The sequence below is a fragment of the Sus scrofa genome, chromosome 10 (genome assembly GCF_054392235.1).
Source record: "Sus scrofa isolate SSC_HxYL_T2T_F1_AM1 chromosome 10, Sscrofa_HxYL_maternal_Yorkshire_Landrace_v2.0, whole genome shotgun sequence".
In the NCBI taxonomy this organism is placed as follows: domain Eukaryota; kingdom Metazoa; phylum Chordata; class Mammalia; order Artiodactyla; family Suidae; genus Sus; species Sus scrofa.
The window spans coordinates 85,765,930-85,790,574 of NC_139392.1; the positions used below are offsets into that span (position 1 = coordinate 85,765,930).

The 24,645-nt window shown below is 42.6% G+C and overlaps 1 protein-coding gene across 1 annotated transcript in view; it reads left to right on the forward strand.

Annotated features, from left to right (window-relative positions):
* Positions 1-515: 515 nt before the first annotated feature.
* The window catches only part of LOC100510975 (coiled-coil domain-containing protein 3), a 92,195-nt gene continuing 68,065 nt past the window's right edge, over positions 516-24,645 (forward strand). Inside the window, exons 1-2 of the mRNA XM_005668195.4 lie at positions 516-1,105; positions 3,663-3,837. Of these exons, the coding sequence (XP_005668252.2) occupies positions 732-1,105; positions 3,663-3,837 (549 nt within the window). The 5' untranslated portion in view covers positions 516-731. The remainder of the gene's footprint in view (positions 1,106-3,662; positions 3,838-24,645) is intronic.

Here is a 24,645-nt window from a genome sequence, read left to right on the forward strand (position 1 = left end):
AATCACGAAATCATGCAGCTGGAGGAAAGTCAGAGCAATCTGGTTCGGCTTTTCAAAAAGTGTATGAAGGCTTTCCTAAGACCATCGTTTAAAAAAAATGAGAGAGCTAGAAAAGTTTATTAGATCACACTGAAGTTCCCATTAACGTCTGCGAAGGTGAAATCGGCTTTGTATGTCTTTGACTCTAAATGAACCACACAGACCATGCAAACACGCGTGCAGCGCAGCAGTCGACCGCGCTCGTTTTAAGGCGGCCACGTCTGGAACGGCCTGTAGCCTGTGCAAGTCTGACCCCGTCGCTGGCCGCACCAACTTTCTCACGGAGCCCCGCGCTCCCGGCCGGGGGCGACCTATGCAGCCCCGCGCGCCTGCCGAGCCTCGCACCCCTTGGCTTCCGCCCCCGGCGCCCCGCCCGCCGCCGCCGCCACCGCCCACGCCGCAGCCTCCCGGGCACAAGACGGCGGCGGCCGGCCCGCCCCCCGCGCCTTTAAAGCCGCTGCGCCCGCCCGGCCGCGGGAACCTGGCGGCGGAGCGAGCGGCGCGCCGAGCCCAGCGCCCAGGGCTGCGCTTCCCGGGCCGGCGGGGCGGCGCCGAGGGCCGGGCGCTCCGCGCTCCCCGACGCCGCCGCCGGCGATCCCGCCCCGGGTACCCTCGCCATGCGGCCCGGCTAGTGCGCCGCGGGCGCCGCGCCCACCTGCCCGCTCCTGCCGCCCGCCGCGCTCGACGCCGGCATGCTGCGCCCGCTGCTGCTCGCCGCGCTCTGCCTGGCCGGCCGGCCCGGCCCCGCCCGCGGCTGCCAGCTGCCCTCCGAGTGGAGACCCCTGAGCGAGGGCTGCCGCGCCGAGCTGGCCGAGATCATCGTGTACGCCAAGGTGCTGGCGCTGCACCAGGAGGTGCCCGGCCTGTACAACTACCTGCCCTGGCAGTACGAGGCCAGCGACGCGGGGCTCTTCTACTCGGCCGAGATAGAGATGCTGTGTGACCAGGCGTGGGGCAGCATGCTCGAGGTGCCGGCGGGCTCCAGGCTCAACCTCACCGGCCTGGGCTACTTCTCCTGCCACTCCCACACTGTGGTCCAGGATTACTCCTATTTCTTCTTCCTCAGGTGAGCCCCCCGCCCCGCGCGCCCCCTCCCCCCAGCCCAGTGGCTGGACCCGCCGGGGTCATCTTTATCCCTGCGGTGTTAGAATGTGCCTTGGGCTCCTAGCCCTACTTAATGTTTTCTTGTTCCTCCCGACCGCTCTGGGTATCTCTGGCCAAGCCTGTTGGACAAACAGGGATGAACAGAAGAGTGTTTCAGGCAAAAGCTCAGGGTGATTTCCAACAACAAATAGCGAGGCTGTTCCAAATAGCAAAGGCTTATGGGGGGGGGGGGGGGAAGCCCCTGGTCCCAGTGCTTTGAGAAACATCAAGGTAAATCGGGCAGGGAGCCCTCTCTGCTTGGGTTCCATGACAGTTGTGGTCCAGGTGAAATGCTTGTGGGTAAGAATTCAGGCAGTGGATTCAAATGAGGTTTGAAATGAAGAGCAGCAGGTGGAACCCTAATTTAGGTGGGATCTTACAATTTAAACTGGATTCAGTGGGCATAGTTTGCGATGGATGGTGGTCAGAACCAAACAAAAACTCTTTGAAATCAGAATGTGGTTGGAATTCTGGCTCTGCTCTTCCTGTGATTTTGAGCAAGTGACCCTGTTGAGAATCTCAATAGCGTCACCTTCACAATGTGAAAAACAAGGCGGGTTGAGACACAAACCCCGCAACGCACGCAAAACACCTGGTGCAGGTTAGAGGCAGAAGGAATCGTCACTCTCTTCCTCACACCTGCTTCAGTGCCAGGGTGGGAATGGGGTGGAATGCAGCCCAGCTGTCCTTTTGTTTCACTCACATTAGCTCATATCAGCTGCCAGCAGACCTCAAACGCCAGGCTATTCCAAATAGCAAAGGTTTATGGAGGAGGGACCTTGGGGGTGATTAGGGCTTGGGGGGGGGGGGGAGTAGGGGAGGCCATGGGGCTTTGAAGAATAGAGGTGGATCCCGCAGGAGATTGGAGACTTCTGGAATCCCTTGCAGTTCCATGAAAGTTGGTTTGTGGTCAAGACAAAATGCATGTAGGTAAGCAGTCAGGCCATGGGTTTGGCTGAAGTTTGAAATAAAAAGCAGCAGGTGGAACCCTAAACTCTCTGGCTGTCTCCAGTTGAAGGAGGAGACTGATAAAGAGTGACTGAGAGGAACCTCAAAATGGAATCTATTCTTCTATCTGTCAAGATAGTGAGTGCAGGAATCCACAGTGGTGATGGGCCAGTTCCACTCGTCCCAGTCCTTGGACTAGCATGAAGGATATTTGGAATGACCATGACCTTGGTCTGCAGACTCGCTTTTAGCCCTTGAGATTTAATGTCACTGAGAAAGAAAACGGCAAGTTCCACGGAGAGGCTTCGTAAGCTCATGGCAACACATGTTTTCTATATTGAAGCCAGAATATCTAAGTTTAGAATACATGGCGTGCTTTGTGTTGGCTTGGGAGGTTTAGCTAGATTAAGCTAAATTTTTTTCAATTGCTGGAGAAGGGAAGTTTCTAAATAAAGGCGGGAGTGTGAGACAGTACCTTCTTGGTAGGGAGAAACAACTTAGATTTTTCATGTCTCTAGGGAAAACACTGGGAATCCAGCTATAAGGCTATTCAACAATAAAATCTTGTTTTCCAGAGAAAAAGGCTGGAGTACTTGAGAAGACTTTATTTCCTTTTCCAGTTGTTATCATGATATACAGTTTTGTCCACTGGCTCTGTGGTGGTCAGCCAACTCTTTCATCTTTTGCTCTGACATATTTATAAAATGTTAGGGCAGAAATACTGAGTCAAATGGGAGTCCAACAGGTTTCTATTTCACAGAGCTGCGTTGCCCTGACGTGTGTTAACAACTGCATACACCACATTCCCCCTCTGTTATTCTGGGACCTGCTGAGAAGAGGACAGATTCTGGTCAGTGTCATGGGAGAAAGTGACAGTGGAGACTCACTGGGGAGCCCCCCCCATGCCCCCTTTGGGCTGGAGTGTAACTCCCACCTCTCCTCTTCCTTTTCCTGACTGCTTTATCTTGCCAGCACGCAATTTATGCCGAGCTCTATAAAAATGTTAACTTTTGCGCTGCGTTTACTCTGTGCTGGATACCGTTCTTCCTTTTTTTTTTTTTTTTTTTTTAATGCATTCCTTATACCACCAACAAAAGTAAGGTGCTATTGTCATTCTCTTTATATAGATTGTAATACTGCAGCTTAAAGAATTTAAGGAATCTGTTTTTTGTCAGATAAGTAGCAATGGTAGGACTTGAACCCGAGTTGGTAAACTGGCTTTTCTTTCACCAGGAACCAAGGAACACTCTGTCTGTAAGTCAGAAGGCCACTCGGGAGATGCACAAATAGACAAACACAGACACATGCAGACACTCCCCACCCCGCACAGTCACATTTTTTGAAAACCTTAATGATAGACTCATGGCATATGAGGCAGAGAAATGGTTAGAAGTAGTCACTCTTCAGAGAGCCAAGCTGGACGGTGTTGTGTAACTGGCAACCCTGTCACAGTCGTCCTTGAGACTTAATTCAAGATGGTAGACCCCATGGGTGTCCAGTCTACAGCTCTGCTTTTTTGCTCTTCCCATTAGGATGGATGAAAATTATAACCTCTTGCCTCATGGAGTCAATTTCCAAGATGCCATCTTTCCAGACACCCAAGAGAACCGAAGGATGTTTTCCAGCCTTTTCCAGTTTTCGAACTGTTCCCAAGGGCAGCAGCTGGCGACATTCTCCAGTGACTGGGAGATCCAAGAAGACAATAGGGTAAGAATTGGCCGTACCCTGTACCACAGCCAAATAGTAGAATGGCTACATCTTTTATGAATCTTGTGACCAAGGGAGTCAAGACGATTCTTCTGGAAGCCCAGACCAAAGAGTATCTTCCTCTCTCCCTTCCAACAATTAGCAAACACTGCTCATAAACCTTGGATTCCTGAGGCTTTACTGTTTGGCATGGGGTCCCTCACAAAGTGAGGGAACAAGAAGGGAGGAAGGCTTGCACATGGTGCCCCAGCTTCCTCTTCTGTTAGATGGGAACAGTGGTAGCATGTCACCATAGGGCTGATGCAGTAGGAATTAACTATGTGGGAGATGTAAATATGTAAAGCCCTTAGCCTAGTTCTTGACAGAGTAAGCAGTCAGTATGTGTGAGCTATCATGACTCCTACCAATATAATGATTACTGCTCCTCTTGTTATTACTGATGGCATAGGGCGCTAAGGAATTTTCTAAGAATAAAGAAAAAGTCCTCCTGGAAATGAAATATTGTCATAGCCAATATTTCCATGATTCTTAACTGTAGTTGTTAAGACATAGAGCTACAGGGTGGCCCAGGTGGTTATGGAACATGAGGGCCTGGATAATCTCGAGTATGGAAATATAAAAAGGATCTTCCAGTCTGGTCAGATGCCATTTGTAGGGAAAATTTAAGGACTGTCGTGTCTCAACGTGGTGACATTGCCACAATCAAGCAAGAAGACTTATGGGGCCAGATCAGGGAGCCCATCACTCCCAGCCTCCCATCTGAGATGCTTTTAGGGCCATATGACAGACTGCTGGGGGGTTCTTGTGTGGGGGTGTGGGTGTCTCCTGGGCCAGGGACTTTTTTTTATGGGTTAATGGACCAATTTGCACATGCTGAGTGGCTTCCTTTCTGTTTGTATGCCGTGGCCTTGGTGGGAGCAGCTTGCTTTCTTTTTTTGGATGATTTTTATTTTTTTCCGTGGTTGGTTTTACAGTGTTCTGTCAATTTTCTACTGTACAGCAAAGTGACCCAGTCACACATACATATGCACATTCTTTTTCTCACATTATCTTCCATCATGCTCCATCCTGAGTTTCCAGTGCTAATGCCATTTGCAGCAACGTGGATGGAACTAGCGACTCTCAGACTAAGTGAAGTCAATCAGAAAGAGGAAGTATCTTTCTCTTACCTGACACGCTGGCCCAGGGTAGTGGCCTCGTTCTTCCAAAGCTCCTTATCTTCTGCCCAGGGCTCCCTGGCACCTGGAGGCCTTCTTCACCTTCTTTGCACAGACACTGTTCTCGTGATGGGCAGGTGTGTCCAACAGGAAAAATGTTGATTCTTAGCACCACCCAGGGTTCATTCCTTAGGCCTGCTCTACTGACAGACACCTAGACTCTTCTGACCCCTCCTCTACGGTTTGCCAGAATTTCCTGAGTGCTTGTTCTATGTTTTGCTCCCAACATGTTTCCAAGCACCTGGTTTTTTGTTTGTTTGTTTTTCTCTGCTCTCAGTCTGTACTGGCACTCACTCCACAGTGAAACAGACCTACCAAGCATAAGCCTGAGTATTCCCAGCCCAGGTCAGACCTTGGCACGTTCCAAGCGAAACCCTCTTAGACGCGGTCCTTTGGATCTTCGTTTTGTAGGACTTTGCTCATATTACTAAATCTTTGGTAACAATAGATTTATATCAAGAGATCAGATGTTGTTCCAAAAATACCTTGTAGCTCAGCCCCCAAACTCTTTAGCTACATAACCGATTAGCCCTATGGTCACATAATGAAGCTATTAACATTTCCCTGGAATTAGATTTTCCATCATTAGAAAAAAAAAAAAAAGAACAGTAGGACCATGGAGAATTGTTTCATTGTGAAGGCAGTCCTATTTCTGGTGGTCAGATGTTGATCTTGGGGAGAATTCCTTTTCCCTTTCATCACCCTGGGCTCTTAGATAACAAAGGGTGGGCGTGCTGCTTTTGCTCGAAGAGTCAGAAGTTTTGGGGGGAGGAAAATTAATTGTTCCAGATTGAGCTGCTCAGTAGCCAAATTCAGGCATTGGAACTGACGGATATTGCAGTTTTCCGTGTCTTGGCTCCTTCCATTTTTTCCCCTGGCCCATTTTGAAAGTTACCATCAGAGTTAAGTTAAATTAGCTAGTCAGTTTGAGAAATTGGCTGTTGGTTTTTTTTATATATATATTTTTTATTTTTGTCTTTTCGCCTTTTCTAGGGCCGCGCCCGTGGCACATGGAGGTTCCCAGGCTAGGGGTCTCATCAGAGCTGTAGCTGCCGGCCTACACCACAGCAGGATCCAAGCTGTGTCTGTGACCTACACTACAGCTCACGGCAACGCCAGATCCTTAACCCACTGAGCAAAGCCAGCGACGGAACCCGCAACCTCATGGTTCTTAGTCGGATTCGTTAACCACTGTGCCACGACGGGAACTCCGAGAACTTAGTTTTAAACGAAAACGAAATTGGCTTTTTGGTAAGTTTTAACGTTTACATTTGCTGATGCTCTTTGAGAGAGGTTTATGACCTGGAGTGATTGAAATCATTATGAATTGAAGCTATCAGCTGCAATAATTATCAGCTGGAACTATAAAAAGGATCTTCCAGTCTGGGTCAGATGCCAGCTGTAGGGAAAATTTAAGGACTATCATGCTTCAAAGTGATGGCATTGCCACACTTTGGATGAAGAGTTACCAACAATTTCATGCTCTTTTCTTCAAAAAGAAAAGAAAAAGCTAAAAACTCTGCCTTTTCTGTGAGAAGGTGAGCATCCTGTTTTCTCTCCTTGGAGTCGTGACGTCAGAGGGATCCGAGGTGGTGTTGCAGTCACCTTTTTATTCAGGTTCGAGTTTGGCTGCAACACGTGAATCCTTTGTTCTGAGACCATTCCGGAGCCGGCCTGGATGTTGCAAGGCCTCCTTGGATGGCTTGCCTGCCGCATCTCAGATGGCGAGACATCCTGGAGGGCTGCGGGCGCGCTCTTGTCCTTTGCACCGTTGATGCGGCTGCTGTCTAAGCCCCTCAGCCTGGACAGTGGACCTCGGCCGTGCTTGTGATGGGCACTCATCCTTCTTTTCACTCATGGTTCTCGGGGGCTCTAGAGTCGCTCTGGAGGCTGAGAAACGGAACTGAAGGGAACTGTTGGTAGGAGGACGTGGTGATGCACACCCCGCGCGACGCGCAGCGCCACCCTCCGCGGCCCGATCCTCCCCAATCTCTAGTTCCCTCCGCGGACACTCCGTCGACACTGCAGTCAGTCAAAACACAGCCCCACTTTCAGAAGCTGCCAGAAGTCAGGAGCGTTCCCAAGGGTTCAGCGTCTCTCTGGTTCAGTATCATGGTGCTGACGGGACCTCGGGGAGCTCTTTGGCAGGTTAGCGCATCCATCCCCGTTTCTGGCAGGGGTCCCTCCACACCAGCCAAGAACATTTTCCTTCTTCTTTTCTTCCCCCCTGGGTGCGTGTAAAAGTCAAAACACGAGTTGGCTGTTTGCCCCGCTCTGCAAGGACCGTCCCCTGGGACCGAGACCCAGACTGACCCGCACTTACGTCACTGCGTCCTAGGATGGCACGGGGTGGGAGGGAGCGCTGGGAAGGCTCTCTGCCGTCCTTCTCTTTGCCCTTTTTGAAGTTGGGAAGCGTGGGGGTTGTCGTCCTCCAAGCCGCACAGAAGGAATGTCCACTTTTCGGCAGAAGGTGGAGATCGCCTCTGCCGTTTCCAGAGGCGTGACCTTGCGTGGGACCTTTTTTGTTTTTAAGGGCCTCACCCATGGCCCATGGAAGCTCCCAGGCCAAGGGGCAAGTCAGAACTGCAGCTGCTGCCACAGCAACACAAGATCTGAGCCACAGCTGTGACCTGTGCCACAGCTTGCCGCGATGAGGGATCCTTAACCCACTGAGCAATGCCAGGCATTGAACCTACATCCTCATGGATACTTGTCGGGTTCCTTACCCTGAGCCACAAAGAGAACTCCTTGAGGAGGACGTTTAATTTCTCACAACTTCAGTTTACTCATCTATAAAGTGGGGCTAAAAAACATTTAAACTCTGAGGTGGTTGTTAAGGACCTAAGGAGAGGGTGTGTTTGAAAGTACTTGGTAACTGTAGAGTGATGCAGTTGTTTATGACTGGAAAGTGACAATTAGAAAACGTAACTTTGGAGTTCCCTGGTGGTGCAGTAGGTTAAGGATCTGGCGTTGTTACCACTGTGACTCAGGTCACTGCCGTGGTGTGGGTTTGATCCCTGGCCTAGGAGCTTCCCCATACTGCAGGCATGACCAAAAAAAAAAAGTAGCTTTAAAATTTAAAGAATATGTAGCTTATTTAAAAGGAAAGTACAGTTGATTTACAATGTTGTACCAATTTCTGCTTTCTCAGTCATGCATATATCTACACATTCTTTTTTTATGTTCTATGATGGTCCATCCCAGGAGATTGGATCTGGTTCCCTGTGCTGTATACAGTAGGACCTTGTTTATCCCAGAATGTGCAGCTTTGAAACAGCGTCCTGCCTCTCCCCAGGAGAGTGGCAGAGCGTCAGCAGCCGGGGTGACAGGGGATGTGCTGAAGATGGGGACAGATGATGGAGAGGCTATCATGTGCTATTAATTCATTCAGCAGAATGTACTGGGCTCTGGCCAGGGAGCACTTCTTTAAAACTTAATTTACTGGAGTTGCCATCATGGCGCAGCGGACACGAATCCGAATAGCATCCACGAGGACGTGGGGTTCGATCCCTGGCCTCGCTCAGTGGGTTAAGGATCCAGCATTGCTGTGAGCTGTGGTGTAGGTGGCAGGCACAGTTCAAATCCTGCATTGCTGTGGCTGTGGCGTAGGCCAGCGGCTTCAGCTCCGATTCGACCCCTAGTCTGGGAACCTCCATATGCTGGGGGCGCAGCCCTCAAAAGACAAAAGAGAAATTGATGGGTTGAATTAGAAACAGATGACACATTCACATGGGTTCCCAAATAGAAAAATAGAAAATAGTAACATGGGAGTCCGTCAGTAGGGGTTTCCCCGCCTCTGACGTCCACCCTCCCTGTTCCCACCTCCACGTCAAACAGGTAGCCACTGTTAAGATTTTGATAAACATTTGATTAGTATTTTCATCCAACAAATAATTGAAACATGGTTTACACCGTCTGTGACACCAGTGGCACCGTGCTGTGCATACTCTGCCACGCCTGCTTTTTTGTAAGTAGATCTTGAAGCTCTTTCCATATTGATGCATATTAGTAGTTTTAAGTGGCTGCATAATATTCCATTGGATGGATGTCTCACGGTTTATTTAATCAAGCCCCCTATTGATAGGTAGGTAGGTTGTTTCCAATCTCTTACTCTTACAAAGACTGCGGACATGTGTGACTTACAGAAATCATTTTGTGGAATTGTTGAGGCCAATCTTTAGCAAGTATTTATTGAGTGCCTACTGTGATGCAGCTGCTGTTTTAGATACTAGAGTTTCAGTGTTGAACAAAATCCAGAGACCCTGATCTCATGAAGCTTATAGTCCTGGTGTTGGTGGTCCACACAACCTAAAGACCACATTAATGACTTCATAATTTTAAATAGAAATAAATGCTCAAAAAAAGGGAAAGGAAATAATCAAGGAGTCTAACCTACACTTAAGGGTAAAGAAAGCTTTTTCTCTTGAATTCATACTGGAGTTAAAATATGATGGATGAGGAGGTATCCTAGTTAATGCTGGTAATAGGGAAATGAGAGCCGTCCAGAGAAGAATCTGTGCAAAGGCCCTGTGGTAGCAGGGTACGGGCTGCCTTTGAGGATATGGAAGAACGTCCCTGCGGCTGGAGGGAAGGGAGTGAGTGGGAAGGATGAGGCAAGAGCCCTAGGTGGAGCCAGACTGTGCAGGGATGGAGAGATCCTGGCGAGGGCGAGACTTTGTTCCAATAGGAATGGGAAGCTTTAGATGTTTTGAAAGCAGAGAGTGATGGGACCAAATTCACATTGAAGACAGGACTCACGGACAGAGAAAACAGACTTGTGGTTGCCGAGGGGCAGAGAGTGGCATGGACTGGGAGTTTGGGGTTAGAAGATGCAAACTATTGCATTTGGAGTGGATGAGCAGTGAGGGCCTACTGTACAGCACAGAGAACTATATCCAGTCCCTTTTGATGGAACATGATGGGAGATGATAGGAGAAAGAGAATGTATGCGTGTATATATGTTTGACTTTGCTGTACAGCAGAAACTGACAGCATTGTAAATCAGCTATAATAAAATTAAAAAAAAGAAAAAAGAAGGAAAGAAGAAACTAGAGTGACAGGATTGTGGAGGTGAATTGGAGGATACCCCGGTGATACGGTAAGAACAGGTCGTGGTTGCCAGAAAGCTATCAGCTAGATGTTGGACTAGGATGGAGGCAGTGGGAGTGGAGCAATAGGGGCACATCTGAGCGATACGTAGGAAAGAAAATCAGTAGATGTTAATAATGATGGGTTGGATTTGGGTGGCGGAGGAGGTGGGAGGATAACTCCTGTGTTCCCGGCTGACAGCATGCTGGGCCCAGCACTGATGAATGGGAACAGGACGGGTTTGGTCGGGGAATTCATGAGTCTAGTATTGGACCAGTTGCGATGAGGTGTCTGTGAGCCGGCCATGTGAGATCTTGAATAGATGGTTGGAGCTATACCTTTGGAGCTTGGAGAGGAGCTGAGATGATAACGCCTCTGGGGCTGTGCAATAACTGGGTGGTTTCAGTTGAAACAGGATCTAGGTAAGATCCCCAACGAAGAGGGCATTGAGTAGAAGTCCTAGGGTAGGGCTGAGTCTTGTAAACTGCCAACACTGCTGGAGAAGAAGTAGTCAGAGGGGTACAGGGACAACTAGGAGAGTCAAGGGCACACAGTGTCTCCAGAAGGATGAGCGATCAATGGAGTGGAAAGCTCTTGAGAAGTAAGATGAGGGCTAAAAAGTAACCACTCAACTTTGGTGGCAGACATGAGGACAGCCCATGAAGTGACAGAGTGGAGTCCAGGCTGTGGCGTGTGAGGACAGTGTGGGACAGGAGGATATAGGGCTCGTAGGGGAGGGCAGTTCCTTCAGGACGTTTGGCTGTGGAGGGCTGAATACACGTCAGGCTGCAGGTGAAGGGGGCAAGACAGTTGAGTGGGTTTTTTGGTTGTGTTAAAAGCTGGCAGCCGTCCTGTTCAAACCATCTTGGTCCCTGTTTTCCTACTCATCAGATGCTGTCTGCCCAAGGAGACGAAACTATTTGAGGGCAAGGATATTTATTTTATTCACTGTTGTATAGTTGGTGCATTTTATGGCATCTTACACATTTGCTGAATGAATTCTCCCTCATTCAGAGAGCTCTGGGGCCTTAATAAGCAGAAGCCTTCTCTTTCTTTCTGTTTTCTACATTAATACTCAAAATCCACACATAGTCAAATTTGCTCTTTTTCATGTACAATTACAAATTTTGACGAATGCATACAGTTGTATAACTGCAACTACAACCACAATATGGAGAAGTTCCATCATCACCAAAACCCTCCCTTATGCTGCTGCTATTATAGTCAGACCCTTCCCCAACCTCAGCTCCTGGGAACCTCTGATTGGTTCTCGAATTAGTTTTGCACTTTCCAGAATGTCACTAGAATAGAATCATGTATGTTGCATGTTTTAAGCTTGGTTTCCTTTATTTAGCAGAATGTACTTGAGATTTGTCTTGTCATATGTATGACTAGTTCAATCCTTTTTTACCGCTTAGAAGTAGTCCACTGTAGGGCTGTACCACAGCTTTATGTATCCATTCAGGAATTAGAGATATTTAGGTTGTTTCCAGTTTTAGGCTACTAGCCCTGCTCTAAGTAGAGATGTACAGGTTTTGGTGCAAACATAAATTGTTTCTCTTGGGTAAATACCTCTAATGTTACTGGATTATAAGGTAAGTGTATGTTTGACTTTATAAGAAAATGCAAAACCATTTTCCAGGGTGGCTCTACCATTGTGCAGTCACATTAGCGCTATATGAGATTTCCAGTTCTTCTGCATCCCCATTGATCTGTTAAAAGAAGTGGATATTTTAAAAGAGGTGCAGTCCTATCTCACAGTGGGTTTTTAAAATGTCTGTGTATAAATGAAATCAAATGGTATTTGTCTTTCTCTGACTTGCCTCACCAAGCACAATGCCATCAAAGTCCATAACCATCTGTGCTGTCACAAATGGTAGGATTTCCTTCTTTCTCCTGGCTGAATAGTATTCCACTGTATGTATTTATACCACATTTTATTTATCCATTCATTTGTTAATGGACACTTAGGTTGTTTCCATGTCTTAGCTATTGTGATTAATAATGCACATACATCTCTTTAGGGCATAGATCTCATTTCCTTCGAGTATATACTCAGAAGAGGGTTTGATGGATATTATGCTAGTTCTATTTTTAATTTTTTGAGAAACCTTCATACAGAGTGTTGCTCAGAAAGACTGCCAATTTACATTCCCACCTACAATGTACAAGGGTTCCCTTTTCTCCATATCCTCTCTAACACATTATTTGTGTGTGTGTGTGTGTGTGTGTGTGTGTGTGTGTGTGTGTGTGTGTATGATAGCCATCCTAACGGGCATGAGGGGATCCATTATGGTTTGGGTTTGCATTTCCCTGATTAGTGGGCCATTTGTATGTCTTCTTTGGAGACATGTCTGTTCAGGTCCTTTGCCCATTTTGAAATCAAGTTGTTTATTGTTTTGCTATTTACTTGTGTGAGTTCCTTGTTTTGCTATTTACTTGTGTGAGTTCCTTATTTATTTTGGACCAAGTAGATGGTATGCAAATATTTCTCCCCAACCCATAGTATTGTTTCCTTTGCTGTACCAGACTTTTTACTTGGATGGAATCCCAGTTATCAATTTTTGCTTTTGTTGCCAATGGTTTGAGGGTCATATCTAGAAAATTATTGCCCACACCAATATCAAAAAAGTTTCTTTTTCCTGTTTTCTAGTAGTTTTTATAGTTTTCTTATAGTTAAATCTTTATTTTGAATTAATTTTTGTATATGGTGTGAAGTAAGGGCACTGTGTCATTCATTTGCATGTGATTTCAATTTTCCCAACACAATTTATTAAAGAAATTATTCTTCCCCATTGTGTGTTCTTGGCATATTTACTGAATGTTAGTTGAGTGTGTGTGGATTTATTTCTGGGTTCTCAATCCTATTCCATTGCCCTGTCTTTTTTATGCCTGTACCATGCTGTTTTGATTACCATAGCTTTGTAATATAATTTGAAATTAGGAGGTGTGATGTCTCTGGCTTTGTTCTTTTTCCAAGATTTCTTTGGCTATTCAGGATCTTTTGTAGTCCCACACAAACTTCAGAATTGTTTTTTCCATTTCTGTGAGAAATACCATCGAAATTTTGATAGTGACTGCTTTGAATCTCTAGATTTCTTTGAGTAGTATGGAAATTTTAACAGTATTCTTCCAATCCATGAACGTGAGATATTCCTCCATTGATTTTTGTCTTTGTCTCATCAATGTTTTTAAGTTTTCAGTGCATAGATCTTTCACCTCCTCGGTTGAATTTGTTTCTATGTATTTTATTCTTTTTGGTGTTAATAAGTGGGATTGTTTTCTTCATTTCTTTTTCAGACAGATTGCTGTTGGTATAAAGAAATACAACTGATTTTTTTTTCGTTATGTTGATTTCGTATCCTAAAATTTTACTGGATTCAAATATGCTGTTTTGTGTATTTGTATAGTCTTAAGGGTTTTCTCCATATAGATTCATGACATCTGCAAGCAGATAATTTTACTTCCTCTGTTCCAATTTAGATACCTTTTATGTCTTTTTCTTCTTAGTACTTCCAGTATTATATTTAATAGTATTGCAAGGGTAGGAAAAGCTTTTAGTTTTCCCATTGATTATGATGGTAGCCATGGGTTTTTCATAAATGGCCTTTATTGTGTTAGGAAATTTCTTTTATATGTTTTATTGAGTTTTTTATCATGAATGGATGTTGAACTTTGTAAAGTGATTTTTCTGCATATTGAGATGATCGTGTGATTCAGATCTTTTAATTTGTTAATGAACTGTATCACATAGATTGATTTGCATATATTAAAACAACCTTCCATCCCAGGGATCACTACCATTTAGTCGTGGTATATAATCTTTTTTGATATATTGTTGAATTCAGTGTGCTAGTATTTTGAGTTTTCTTGCATCTATGTTTATCAGAGATATTGGTCTGTACCTTTCTATTCTTGCAGTGTCTTTGTCCAGCTTTGATAGCAGGTGAGGCTGGTGCTGTAAGATGAATTTGGAAGTGTTTTCCCAACTGCTATTTTTTGGAAGTTTAAGAAGGATTGGGGAGTTCCCGTCGTGGCGCAGTGGTTAACGAATCCGACTAGGAACCATGAGGTTGCGGGTTCGGGCCCTGCCCTTGCTCAGTGCGTTAACGATCCGGCGTTGCCGTGAGCTGTGGTGTAGGTCGCAGACGCGGCTCGGATCCTGCGTTGCTGTGGCTCTGGTGTAGGCCGGTGGCCACGGCTCCGATTCAACCCCTAGCCTGGGAACCTCCATATGCCGCGGGAGCGGCCCAAGAAATAGCAAAAAGACAAAAAAAAAAAAAAAAAAAAGAAGGATTGGTATTAATTATTTTTTGAATGTTGGTAGAATTTCACTTTTGAATCCATTTGGTACTAGATTTTTTTTGCTTTGGGGAGTTTTTTTAAATTACTACTACTTGTTGGTATGTTCAGATTTTTGTTCTTGATTCAGTCTTAACAGGTTTTATGTTCTTCTTGATTCAGTTTTAGCAGGTTGTATGTTCCTCAGAGTTTATTTCTTTTAGGGTATCCAATTTGTTCACATAATTGTTCGTAAATAGTCCTTTATGATCCTTTTTACTTCTGAGTTAACTATTGTCATGTGTCTTTCTTTTCTGTATTTATTTCAGTCTTCTCTCTTTTTTTCTTATTTAGGTAAGGGTTTATTGATTTTTGTCTTTCAGAAAATCAACTCTTTTTTTTTTTTTATTATTTTCCCACTGTACAGCAAGGGGGTCAGGTCATCCTTAGATGTATACATTGCAGTTACAGTTTTTTCCCCCACCCTTTCTTCTGTTGCGACATGAGTATCTAGACATAGTTCTCAATGCTATTCAGCAGGATCTCCTTATAAATCTATTCTAGGTTGTGTCTGATAAGCCCAAGCTCCCGATCCCTCCCACTCAGAAAATCAACTCTTAAGAGTTCTTTTCTATATTCTAGTCTCTATTTGTTCTTGTCTGATTTTTATTATTTCTTCTGCTGACTTGGTATTTACTTCTTTTGTAGTTCCTTGAGGTGTAAAGTTAGGTCATTTATTAGAAATCTTACTTTATAACATAGGCACTTATCACTGTAAACTATTCTCTTTGTACTGCCTCTACTGCATCCCTTCAGTTTTGGTATGCTATGTTTTCATTTTTATTTCAAGATTTTTAAAAATTTAATTTTAATTTTCTCATTGACTCATTGGTTGGTCAAAAGTGTCTTTAAATTTCCATGTATTTATGAATTTTCCTCTTTTCCTTCTATTATTGATTATTCAATTGTGTTCAGAAACGATGTTTGAGATAATTGCAGTCTTCTAAAATTTGTTAGGGCTCTTTTGTAATCTAACATGTGATTTCCCCTGGAAAATATCTATGTGTGCTTGAGAAGAATGTGTACTCTCCTGTTGGGTGAAAAAGTTTTCTGTATGTTTTTTAGATCTGTTTGGTCTATACTGTTGTTCGGGCCCACTTTTTTTTTTTTGTTTGTTTGCTTGTTTTTGTCTTTTTGTCTTTTTGCCTTTTCTAGGGCCGCTCCCGTGGCATATGGAGGTACCCAGGCTAGGGGTCGAGTCGGAGCTGTAGCTGCCGGCCTATGCCAGAGCCACAGCAACACGGGGTCCGAGCCACGTCTGCAACCTACACCACAGCTCATGGCAATGCCGGATCCTCAACCCACTGAGCAAGGCCAGGGATGGAAACCGCAACCTCATGGTTCCTAGTCAGATTTGTTAACCACTGAGCCACGAGGGGAACTCCATAGGCCCACTCTTAATTGATTTTTTGTCTAGGTGTTATTTGCATTATAAAAATAGGGACTGACATTACCTACTATTGTGTTACTATCAGTTTCTCCTTCAGATCTGTCAAAGGTTGTTATACATACTTACGTGCTCTGTATGTTTATAATTATTATAATATGCACGTGTATATTTATATATTTATTTACATGTATATTCACAATTATTTGGAACATATATTTACAATTATTTTATCTTCCTACTGAGTTGACTGCTTTAGGATCGTATAATGACCTTTGTGTAGAGACAGTTTTTAAAACCTGTTTTGTCTGATTTTAGGGTAGTCACTCTTACTTTCTTTTGGTCACCATTCACATGGAATGTTCTTTTCCTTTCCTTCACTTACAGCTTCTGTATCTTTGAATCTAAAGGGAGTTTCTTATACCTTGCCTACAATTGTGTCTTGATTTTTTTTGTGTCTATTTAACTACTCTGTCTTTTGATTGGAGTTTAGTTATTTACATTTAAAGTGATTATTGATACAAAAGGAATTACTATTGGCATTTTGTTAACAGGTTAACAGTTTTTTGTCTTATAGTTCCTTTGTCCTTGTTTTTCTCTCTTGCTGTCTTCAACGCTTGTGCTATTTTGTGTGTGTGTGTGTGTGTTGATAGGGTTTTGATTCTTTTTTTTCCTTTTGTGTAACTTCTATAGGTATTTTCCTTAAGCCAAAGGGCTTAAACATGCTGTATCATTTAGTTAATAACATTCCATTTTAAGCTGAAAACCATTCACTTGATTACAAGAGCTCTTCTACTTCTCCAACCCACCACATTATATGTTCTTGATATCACAGTTCACTTTGATTTTCATATATTCACAAATGTTTAGTTTTGGTCGTTTCAACACTTTCATCCTTTAGAGTATATAGTGATAAAATATTCTGTTTTTGTCTAGTTTTATTCTTTCTTTCGCTCTCATTTCTCATTAGTGTCTTTCATTTCAACTTGAACTATCTTTAGCATTTCTTGTAAGGCAGGTGGCAACCTTTGTTTGTCTGAGGAAGTCTTTTTATCTCCCTTTTGTTTTTGAAGGACAAGTTTGCCAGGATAGTGTTCTTGGTTGGCAGTTCTTTTTCTTTCAGTATTTTAAATATAATCATTCTACTCCTTTTGCCTGGCAATATTTATGATGAAAAATACTCTGGCAGGGTGCAGGATTACCTTCTATGTAATAGACACTTTTCTTCTTGTTGCTTTCAAAATTCTCACTTGGTCTTTAACTTTTGTCGGTTTGATTATAACGTGTCTTGGTGTGTGTCTCTTTAGATTCATCTTATTTGTGTCCTGATTCAGGATATCTGTTTTATTTCCTGAGACTTGGGAAGCTTTCAGCTATTTTTTATTTGAATGAGCTTTCTGCCCCTTTCTCTCATTTCCCCTTCTAAACCTCACATAATGAGTACACTGGTCCACTTGATGATTCTCTGTAAGTCTCTTAAGCTATCTTAAATCTTTCTCATCCTTTTTTCCTTTTACTTCTCTCATTAGCTGATTTCCACTGAACTGTCCTCACGTTTGTTGATCCTTCCATTTGATCTTGTGTGCTGTTGAACTGCTCTATTGAATTTTTCATTTCAGTTATTATATTCTTCAGTTCTGTGATTCTTTTTTGTTTGCTTACTTTGAAGTTCCCAGGCTAGGAGTCAAATTGGAGCTGCAAATGCTGGCCTACACCACAGCCACTTGAGATCTGAGCCATGTCTGCTACCTACACCATAGCTCATGGCTATGCCATACCCTTAACCCGCTGAACAAGGCCAGGTATCAAACTGCATCCTCATGGATACTGGTTGGTTTCATAACCCACTGAGACACAATGAGAACTCTCCTCAGCTTTGTGATTCTTATGTGGTACTTATTTATATTTAAGTTTTTAGCACATAGATGCACATATTTTGCTAGATTTATACTTCATTATTTCATTTTTGTGCTACCAGCAATGGTACTGTTTTTAATGTTCTTATCTCTAATTATTGATTGCTTGTCTCTAGAAATAAAATGGATTTTTAAAAATTACTCAATGAATTTTATTACATCTATAGTTTTACAATGATCATCACACCCCAATTTTATACCATTTCTATCTCAGACCCCCAGCCCATCCCTCCACCCTACAACCTGCCTCTTTTGGAAACCTTAGCTTTTCAAAGTCTGTGAGTCAGTATCTGTTCTGCAAAGAAGTTCATTGTGTCCTTTTTTTAGATTCCGCATGTAAGTGATAGCATATGATGTTGGTGTCTCACTCTCTAACTTCACTTAGCATGATAATTTATAGGTCTATCCATGTTGCTGCAAATGCTGTTATTTCTTTCCTTTTAATGGCTGAGTAATATTCCATCTTCTTTATCCACTGCCATCAATGGGCATTTAGGTTGTTTCCATGTCTTGGCTATTGTATATAGTGCTTCAATGAACATTAGATTACATGTATCTTTCAAGTCGTGGTTTTCTCTGTGTAGATGCCCAGGAGTGGGATTGCTGGATCAAATGGTAATTCTGTTTTTAATTTTCTGAGGAGTACTCTTTTCCATAGTTGTTGCACCAGTTTACATCCCCACCAACAGTGTAATAGGATTCCCTTTTCTCCACACCCTTTCTAGAATTTATTGTTTGTATACTCTTTGATGATGGCCATTCTGACCAGTGTAAGGTGGTACCTCATAGTGGTTTTGATTTGCATTTCTCTAATAGCTAGTGATGGTGAACATCTTTTCATACATATTTTGGCCATCTGTATGTCGTCTTTGGAGAATTGTCTGTTTAGATCTTCTACCCATTTTTTTGATAGGGTTGTTTGTTTTTTTTGGTATTGAGCTGCAGGAGGTGTATATAAATTTTGGAGATTAATCCCTTGTCAGTTGCTTCATTCGCAAATATTTTCTGTGGGTTGTCTTTTTGTTTTGTTTAGGGTTTCCTTTGCTGTGCAGAAACTTGTAAGTTTAATTAAGTCCCAGTTGTTTATTTTTGTTTTTATCGTCTTACTCCAGGAGGTGGATCTGAGAAGATACTGCTGTGTTTGGCTTTTTTTTTTTTTTCTTCATATTCACCTTCTAACACACAATATTTCTACCACTTTTTTTTGGGGGGGGGGTCTTTTTAGGGCCGCACCTGTGGCATGTGGAGGTTCCCAGGTTAGGGGTTGAATCAGAGCTGCAGCTGCCAGCCTATACCACAGCAACACCAGATCCAAGCTGCATCTGCCACCTACACCACAGCTCATGGCAGCACTGGATCATTATCCCACTGAGTGAGGCCAGGGATCGCCCCTGCCTCCTCGTGGATACCAGATTTGTTTCCGCTGAGCCATGATGGGAACTCCTCTACCACTTTTTAATTCTAAGAGCTTTTGTAGATTTATGGCATTTTCTATGTAAATTGTTATATTCTCAGTGAAGAGAGTTTTATTTCTCTTTTTCAAGTCTGTATGCCTTTTTTTTTTCTTATTGTATTGGCAATGACTTCTTGTATGAAGCTGCATGGGGTAATGAGAGTGGAAGACCTATTTTAAGTAAGCTATTTTTAGTTTTTGGTTCATGCCTTTTATCAGATTAAGGAATTTTTCTTGTATTCCTAATTTGGTAAGACTCTTAACCATGAATTGAAGTTGAATTTTGTGAGATGCTTCTTCTGCATCTGAGATGATCATGACACTTCTTCTCAGTTTATAATAAAGTGAACTACATTGTCTGTCAAATGCTGAAAGACCTTTATATTCTTAGGTTAAATACTATTTTTTTATATATAGGTGGGCCTATTGGCAGTATTTAAAGGATTTTTTTATACTTACATGCATAGGAATATTATTCTGTAGTTTTCTTGTAATTAAAAATAGGGCAGAGTTCCCATCATGGCGCAGAGGAAACAAATCCGACTAGGAACCATGAGGTTGCAGGTTTGATCCCTGGCCTTGCTCAGTGGTTTAAGGATCTGGTGTCACCGTGAGCTGTGGCGTAGGTCACAGACGTGGCTCCGATCTGGCATGGCTATGGCGTAGGCCAGAAGCTGTAGCTCCGACTGGACCCTAGCCTGGGAATATCCATATGCTACAAGTGCGGCCCTAAGGAACAAGAAAAAAAAAAAAAAAAAGGAGGGGGGGGCATCAGAATAATGGCCTCACAAAATGAGTTGGGAAGTGTTCTTTTTTTTTAAACTTTTATTTATTTTTAAACTTTTTATTGTTGTTGAAGTATAGTTTGTATACAATGTTTGATCAAGTTCTCTTGTACAATAAAGTTACCCAGTCACACACATTTCCCTGTGCTGTACAGTAGGATCCCATCATTGAAGTGTAGCTGAGTTACAATGTTGTGATAATTTTGGCTGTACAGTGAAGGGATTCAGGCATACAAACAGCCATTCTTTTCAGATTCTTTTCCCATGTAGATTATCACAGAATACTGGGTGGAGTTCCCTGTGCCATGCAGTAGGTCCCCACTGGCTAATCATTCCCTGTACCACACAGTGTGCATATGCCAATCCCAAACCCCCAGTCCATCCCTCCTCCACCCCCAGCTGTCACCTCTGTTAACCATAAGTTTGTTTTCAAAATCTGCGAGTCTCTTTCTGATCCGCAAATAAGTTCATTTGTATCACTTTTTGAGATTCTATGTATAAGCGATCTCATATGTTTGCCTTTCTCTAATGACTTTACTTAGTATGATAATCTCTAGGTCCATACATGTTGCTGCAAATGGGTTGTTCTGTTCTTTTTTATGTCTGAGTAATATTCCATTGTATATATGTCCACATATTCTTTATCCATTCCCCTGTCAGTGGACATTTAGGTTGCCTCCATGTCTTGGCTATTGTAAACAGTGCTGTACTGAACATTGGGGCGGCTATATTTTTTTTAATTATAGTTTTGTCTGTGTAGATGCCAAGGAGTGGGATTGTTGGATCATATGGTAGTTTTATTTTTATTTTTTTGAAGAATCTTTATATTGTTTTCCATAGTGATTGCACCAATTTACATTCCCACCTGCAGTGTAAAAGGGTTCCCTTTTCTTCAAATCCTCTCTTGTTTTTAGACTTTTTTTTTTTTTCTTTTTGCTATTTCTTGGGCCCCTCCCGCAACATATGGAGGTTCCCAGGCTAGGGGTCTAATTGGAGCTGCAGCTGCCAGCCTACACCAGAGCCAGAGCAACACGGGATCCGAGCCGCGTCTGCAACCTACACCACAGCTCACGGCAACACCGGATCGTTACCCCACTGAGCAAGGGCAGGGACCGAACCCACAACCTCATGGTTCCTAGTTGGATTCGTTAACCACTGCGCCACGGCGGGAACTCCTGTTTTTAGACTTTTTGATCATGGCCAATCTGGCTGGTGTGAGGTGATATCTCATTATATTTTGATTTGCATTTCTCTAATAAATAGTGGTGTTGAGCATCTTTTTGTTTTTTTTTAATGTGTTTTTTTGGCCATCTGTCTGTCTTTGGATAAATGCCTATTTAGATTTTCTGCCCTTTTTTTATTGGGTTGTTAGTGTTGTTGTGTTTTTTTTCTAATATTGAGCTGCTTGAATTGTTCGTATATTTTGAAGATTAATCCCCTGTCCATTGCTTCATTTGAAAATATGTTCTCCCATTCTCTAAGTTGTCTTTTCATTTTGTTGTTTGCTGTGCAAAAACTTTTAAGTTTATTCAGGACCAATTTGTTTATTTTTGTTGTTTTCATTACTCTAGGAGGTGTATCTGAAAAGATACTGCAGCAGTTTATGTCGGGGAGTGTTCTGCCTATGTTTTCCTCTAAGAGTTTTATAGTATCCAGTATTTTTTTTCCTATTTTAAAAAATGTTATGGCTGCACCCATGGCATATGGAAGTTTCTGGTCCAGGAATTGAATCTGAGCCACAGCTGCAACCTACACTGCAGTTGTGGCAACACCAGATCTTTTTAACCCACTGTGCTGGGCTGGAGATCAAACCTGCACTTCTGCAGTGACCTGAGCCCCTACAGTCCAATTCTTAACCCACCGTGCCACAGTGGGAACTCCTGTATCTAGTCTTAAGTCTTTAATCCATTTTGAGTTTATTTTCATGTATGGTCCTAGAGAGTATTCTGATTCCATTCTTTTCAGTCAGCTGTGTAGTTTTTCTAGCACCACTTACTGAAGAGACTTTGTTTTCTCCACTGTGTATTCTTGCCTCCTTTGTCATAGTTGACCATAGGTGTGTGGGTTTATTTCTGGACTCTCCTGTGTCATTGATCTATATTTATGTTTTTGCTCCAGTACTATATGTTTTTTTTTTCCCCTTTTTGGCCTCACCTCCAGCATGTGGAAGTTCCCAGGCCAGGGATCAAATGCAAGCTGCATCTACACCCTAAGCTGTATCAGATCATTAACCCACTGCACTGGGCTGGGATTGAACTGGCAATACCACAGAGATGAGCCTGATCATTAACCTGCTGCATTACAGTGGGATCTCTCAGTACCATACTGTGTTGATGACTGTAGCTTTGTAGTATAGTCAGAAGTCAGGGAGCCTGATTTCTCCAGCTCCATTTTTCTTTCTCAGGATTGCTTTGGTTTTTCAGGGTCTTTTTTTATTCCATACAAATTTTAAAATTCTGTGGAAAATGCCATTGGTAATATGACAGAGATTGTGTTGAATCCATAGATTGCCTTCAGTAGTGTAGTCATTTTGACAATATTCGTCCAATCCAAGAGCATGGTATACTTTTCCATCTGTTTGTGTCATCTTTGATTTCTTTCATCAGCATCATATGATTTTCAGAGTACAGGTCTTTTGTCTCTTTAGGTAGGTTTATTCCTAGGTATTCTTTTTGATGGAAAAGTAAATGTGATTATGTCTAAAAAATTTCTCTTTCTGAGCTTTCATTGTTAGTATATAGAAATGCAGTAGATTTCTGTGTATTAATTTTGATTTCCTGCAACTTTACCAAATTCATTGATGAGCACTGACAGTTTTCTGGTAGCATCTTAAGGATATTCTGTCTAATATCATGTCATCTGCAAACAGTGGTAGTTTTACTTCTTCCTTTCCAGTTTGGATTTCTTTAATTTCTTTTTCTTCTCTGATTGCCATGGCTGGGACTCCCAAAACTATGTTTAATAAAAGGGGCAAGTGTGGACATCCTTTTCTTGTGCCTGATCTTAGCAGAAATTCTTTCAGCTTTTCACCATTTAGAATAATGTTAACTGTTGGTTATATATGGCCTTTATTATGTTGAGGTAGGTTCACTCTGTGCCCACTTTCTGGAGGGTTTTTTTTTTTTTATCAGAAATAGGTGTTGGATTTCATCAAAAACCTTTTCTGCATCTATTAAGAAGATCATAGGGTTTTTATTATTCAATTTGTAAATGTGGTGTATCACACTGATTCATTTGCCAATACTGAAAAATCCTTGCATCCCTGGGATTAATTCTACTTGACCATGATGTATGGTCTTTTTAATATACTGTTGGATTTGATTTGTTAGTATTTTGTTGAGAATTTTTGCATCTATGTTCATCAGTGATACTGGCCTGTAATTTTCTTTTTTGTGGTACCTTTGCCTGGTTTTGGTATCAGGGTGATGGCGGCCTCATAGAATCAGTTTGGGAGTGTTTCTTCCTTTACAATTTTTTTTGGAAGAATTTCAGAAGGATAGGTGTTAACTCTTTAAATTTTTGATAGAAATCACCTGTGAAGTCATCTGGTCCTGGACTTTTGTTTGTTGAAAGTTTTTAAATCACGATTTTAGTTTCAGTACTTGTGATCAGTCCATTCATCTTTTCTGTTTCTTCCAGGTTCATTCTTGGAAGACTGTACCTTTCTACAGATTTGTCCATTTCTTCTAGTTTGTTCCTTTTATTGGCATATAGTTACCTTATGATCCTTTGTATTTCTGGGATGTCCATTGTAACTGCATTTTCATTTCTAATTTTATTGTTTTCAACCCTCTACCTTTTTATCATGATAAGTATGGCTAAGGGTTTAACAATATTGTTGATCTTTTCAAAGATGCTATGCCCAGCTTTTAATTTCATTGATCTTTTCTGTTTTCTATTTCAATTATTTCTGCTCTGATTTCTATTTATTTCTTTGTACTCATTTTGGATTTTGTTCTTCTTTCTCTAGTTGGATTAGGTATAGGTTATATTTTTTATGTCTTAATTTTGTGGCTGCACCTGTGGAATATGGAAGTTCCCAGGCCAGCAGTTGAATCCAAGCCACAGCTGCAACCTACCCTGCAGCTGTGTCAACACCAGATCCTTTTAACCCACTGTGCTGGACCAGGGATCAAACCTGTGCCTCCACAGCAACCCTAGCTGCTGCAGTCAGGTTCTTAACTCACTGTGCTGCAGTGAGAACTCCAGGTTGGGTTGTTTATTTGAGATTTTTCTTGTTTTCTGAGGTAAGCTAGTATTGTTATAAACTGCCCTCTTGGCACTGTTTTTGCTGCATCCCATAGATTTTGGGTCTTTGTCGTCATCTGTCTCTAGGTATTTTTGATTTCTTCAGTGGCCCCTTGGTTGTTCAGTAGCATATTGTTTAGTCTGCACATGTTTGTGCTTGTGCAGGTTTTTTCTTACAGTTGATTATGGCATTGTGGTTGCAAAAGATGCTTGATATAATTTCAGTTTTCTTAAATTTGCAGAGGCTTGATTTGTGGCCCAGAATGTGATCTTAGAGAATGTTCTCTGTGTGTGCTTGAGAAGAATGTGTATTCTGCTGCTTTCAGATGAAATGTTCTATAACTATGAAGTCTGTCTTGTCTAATGCATCATT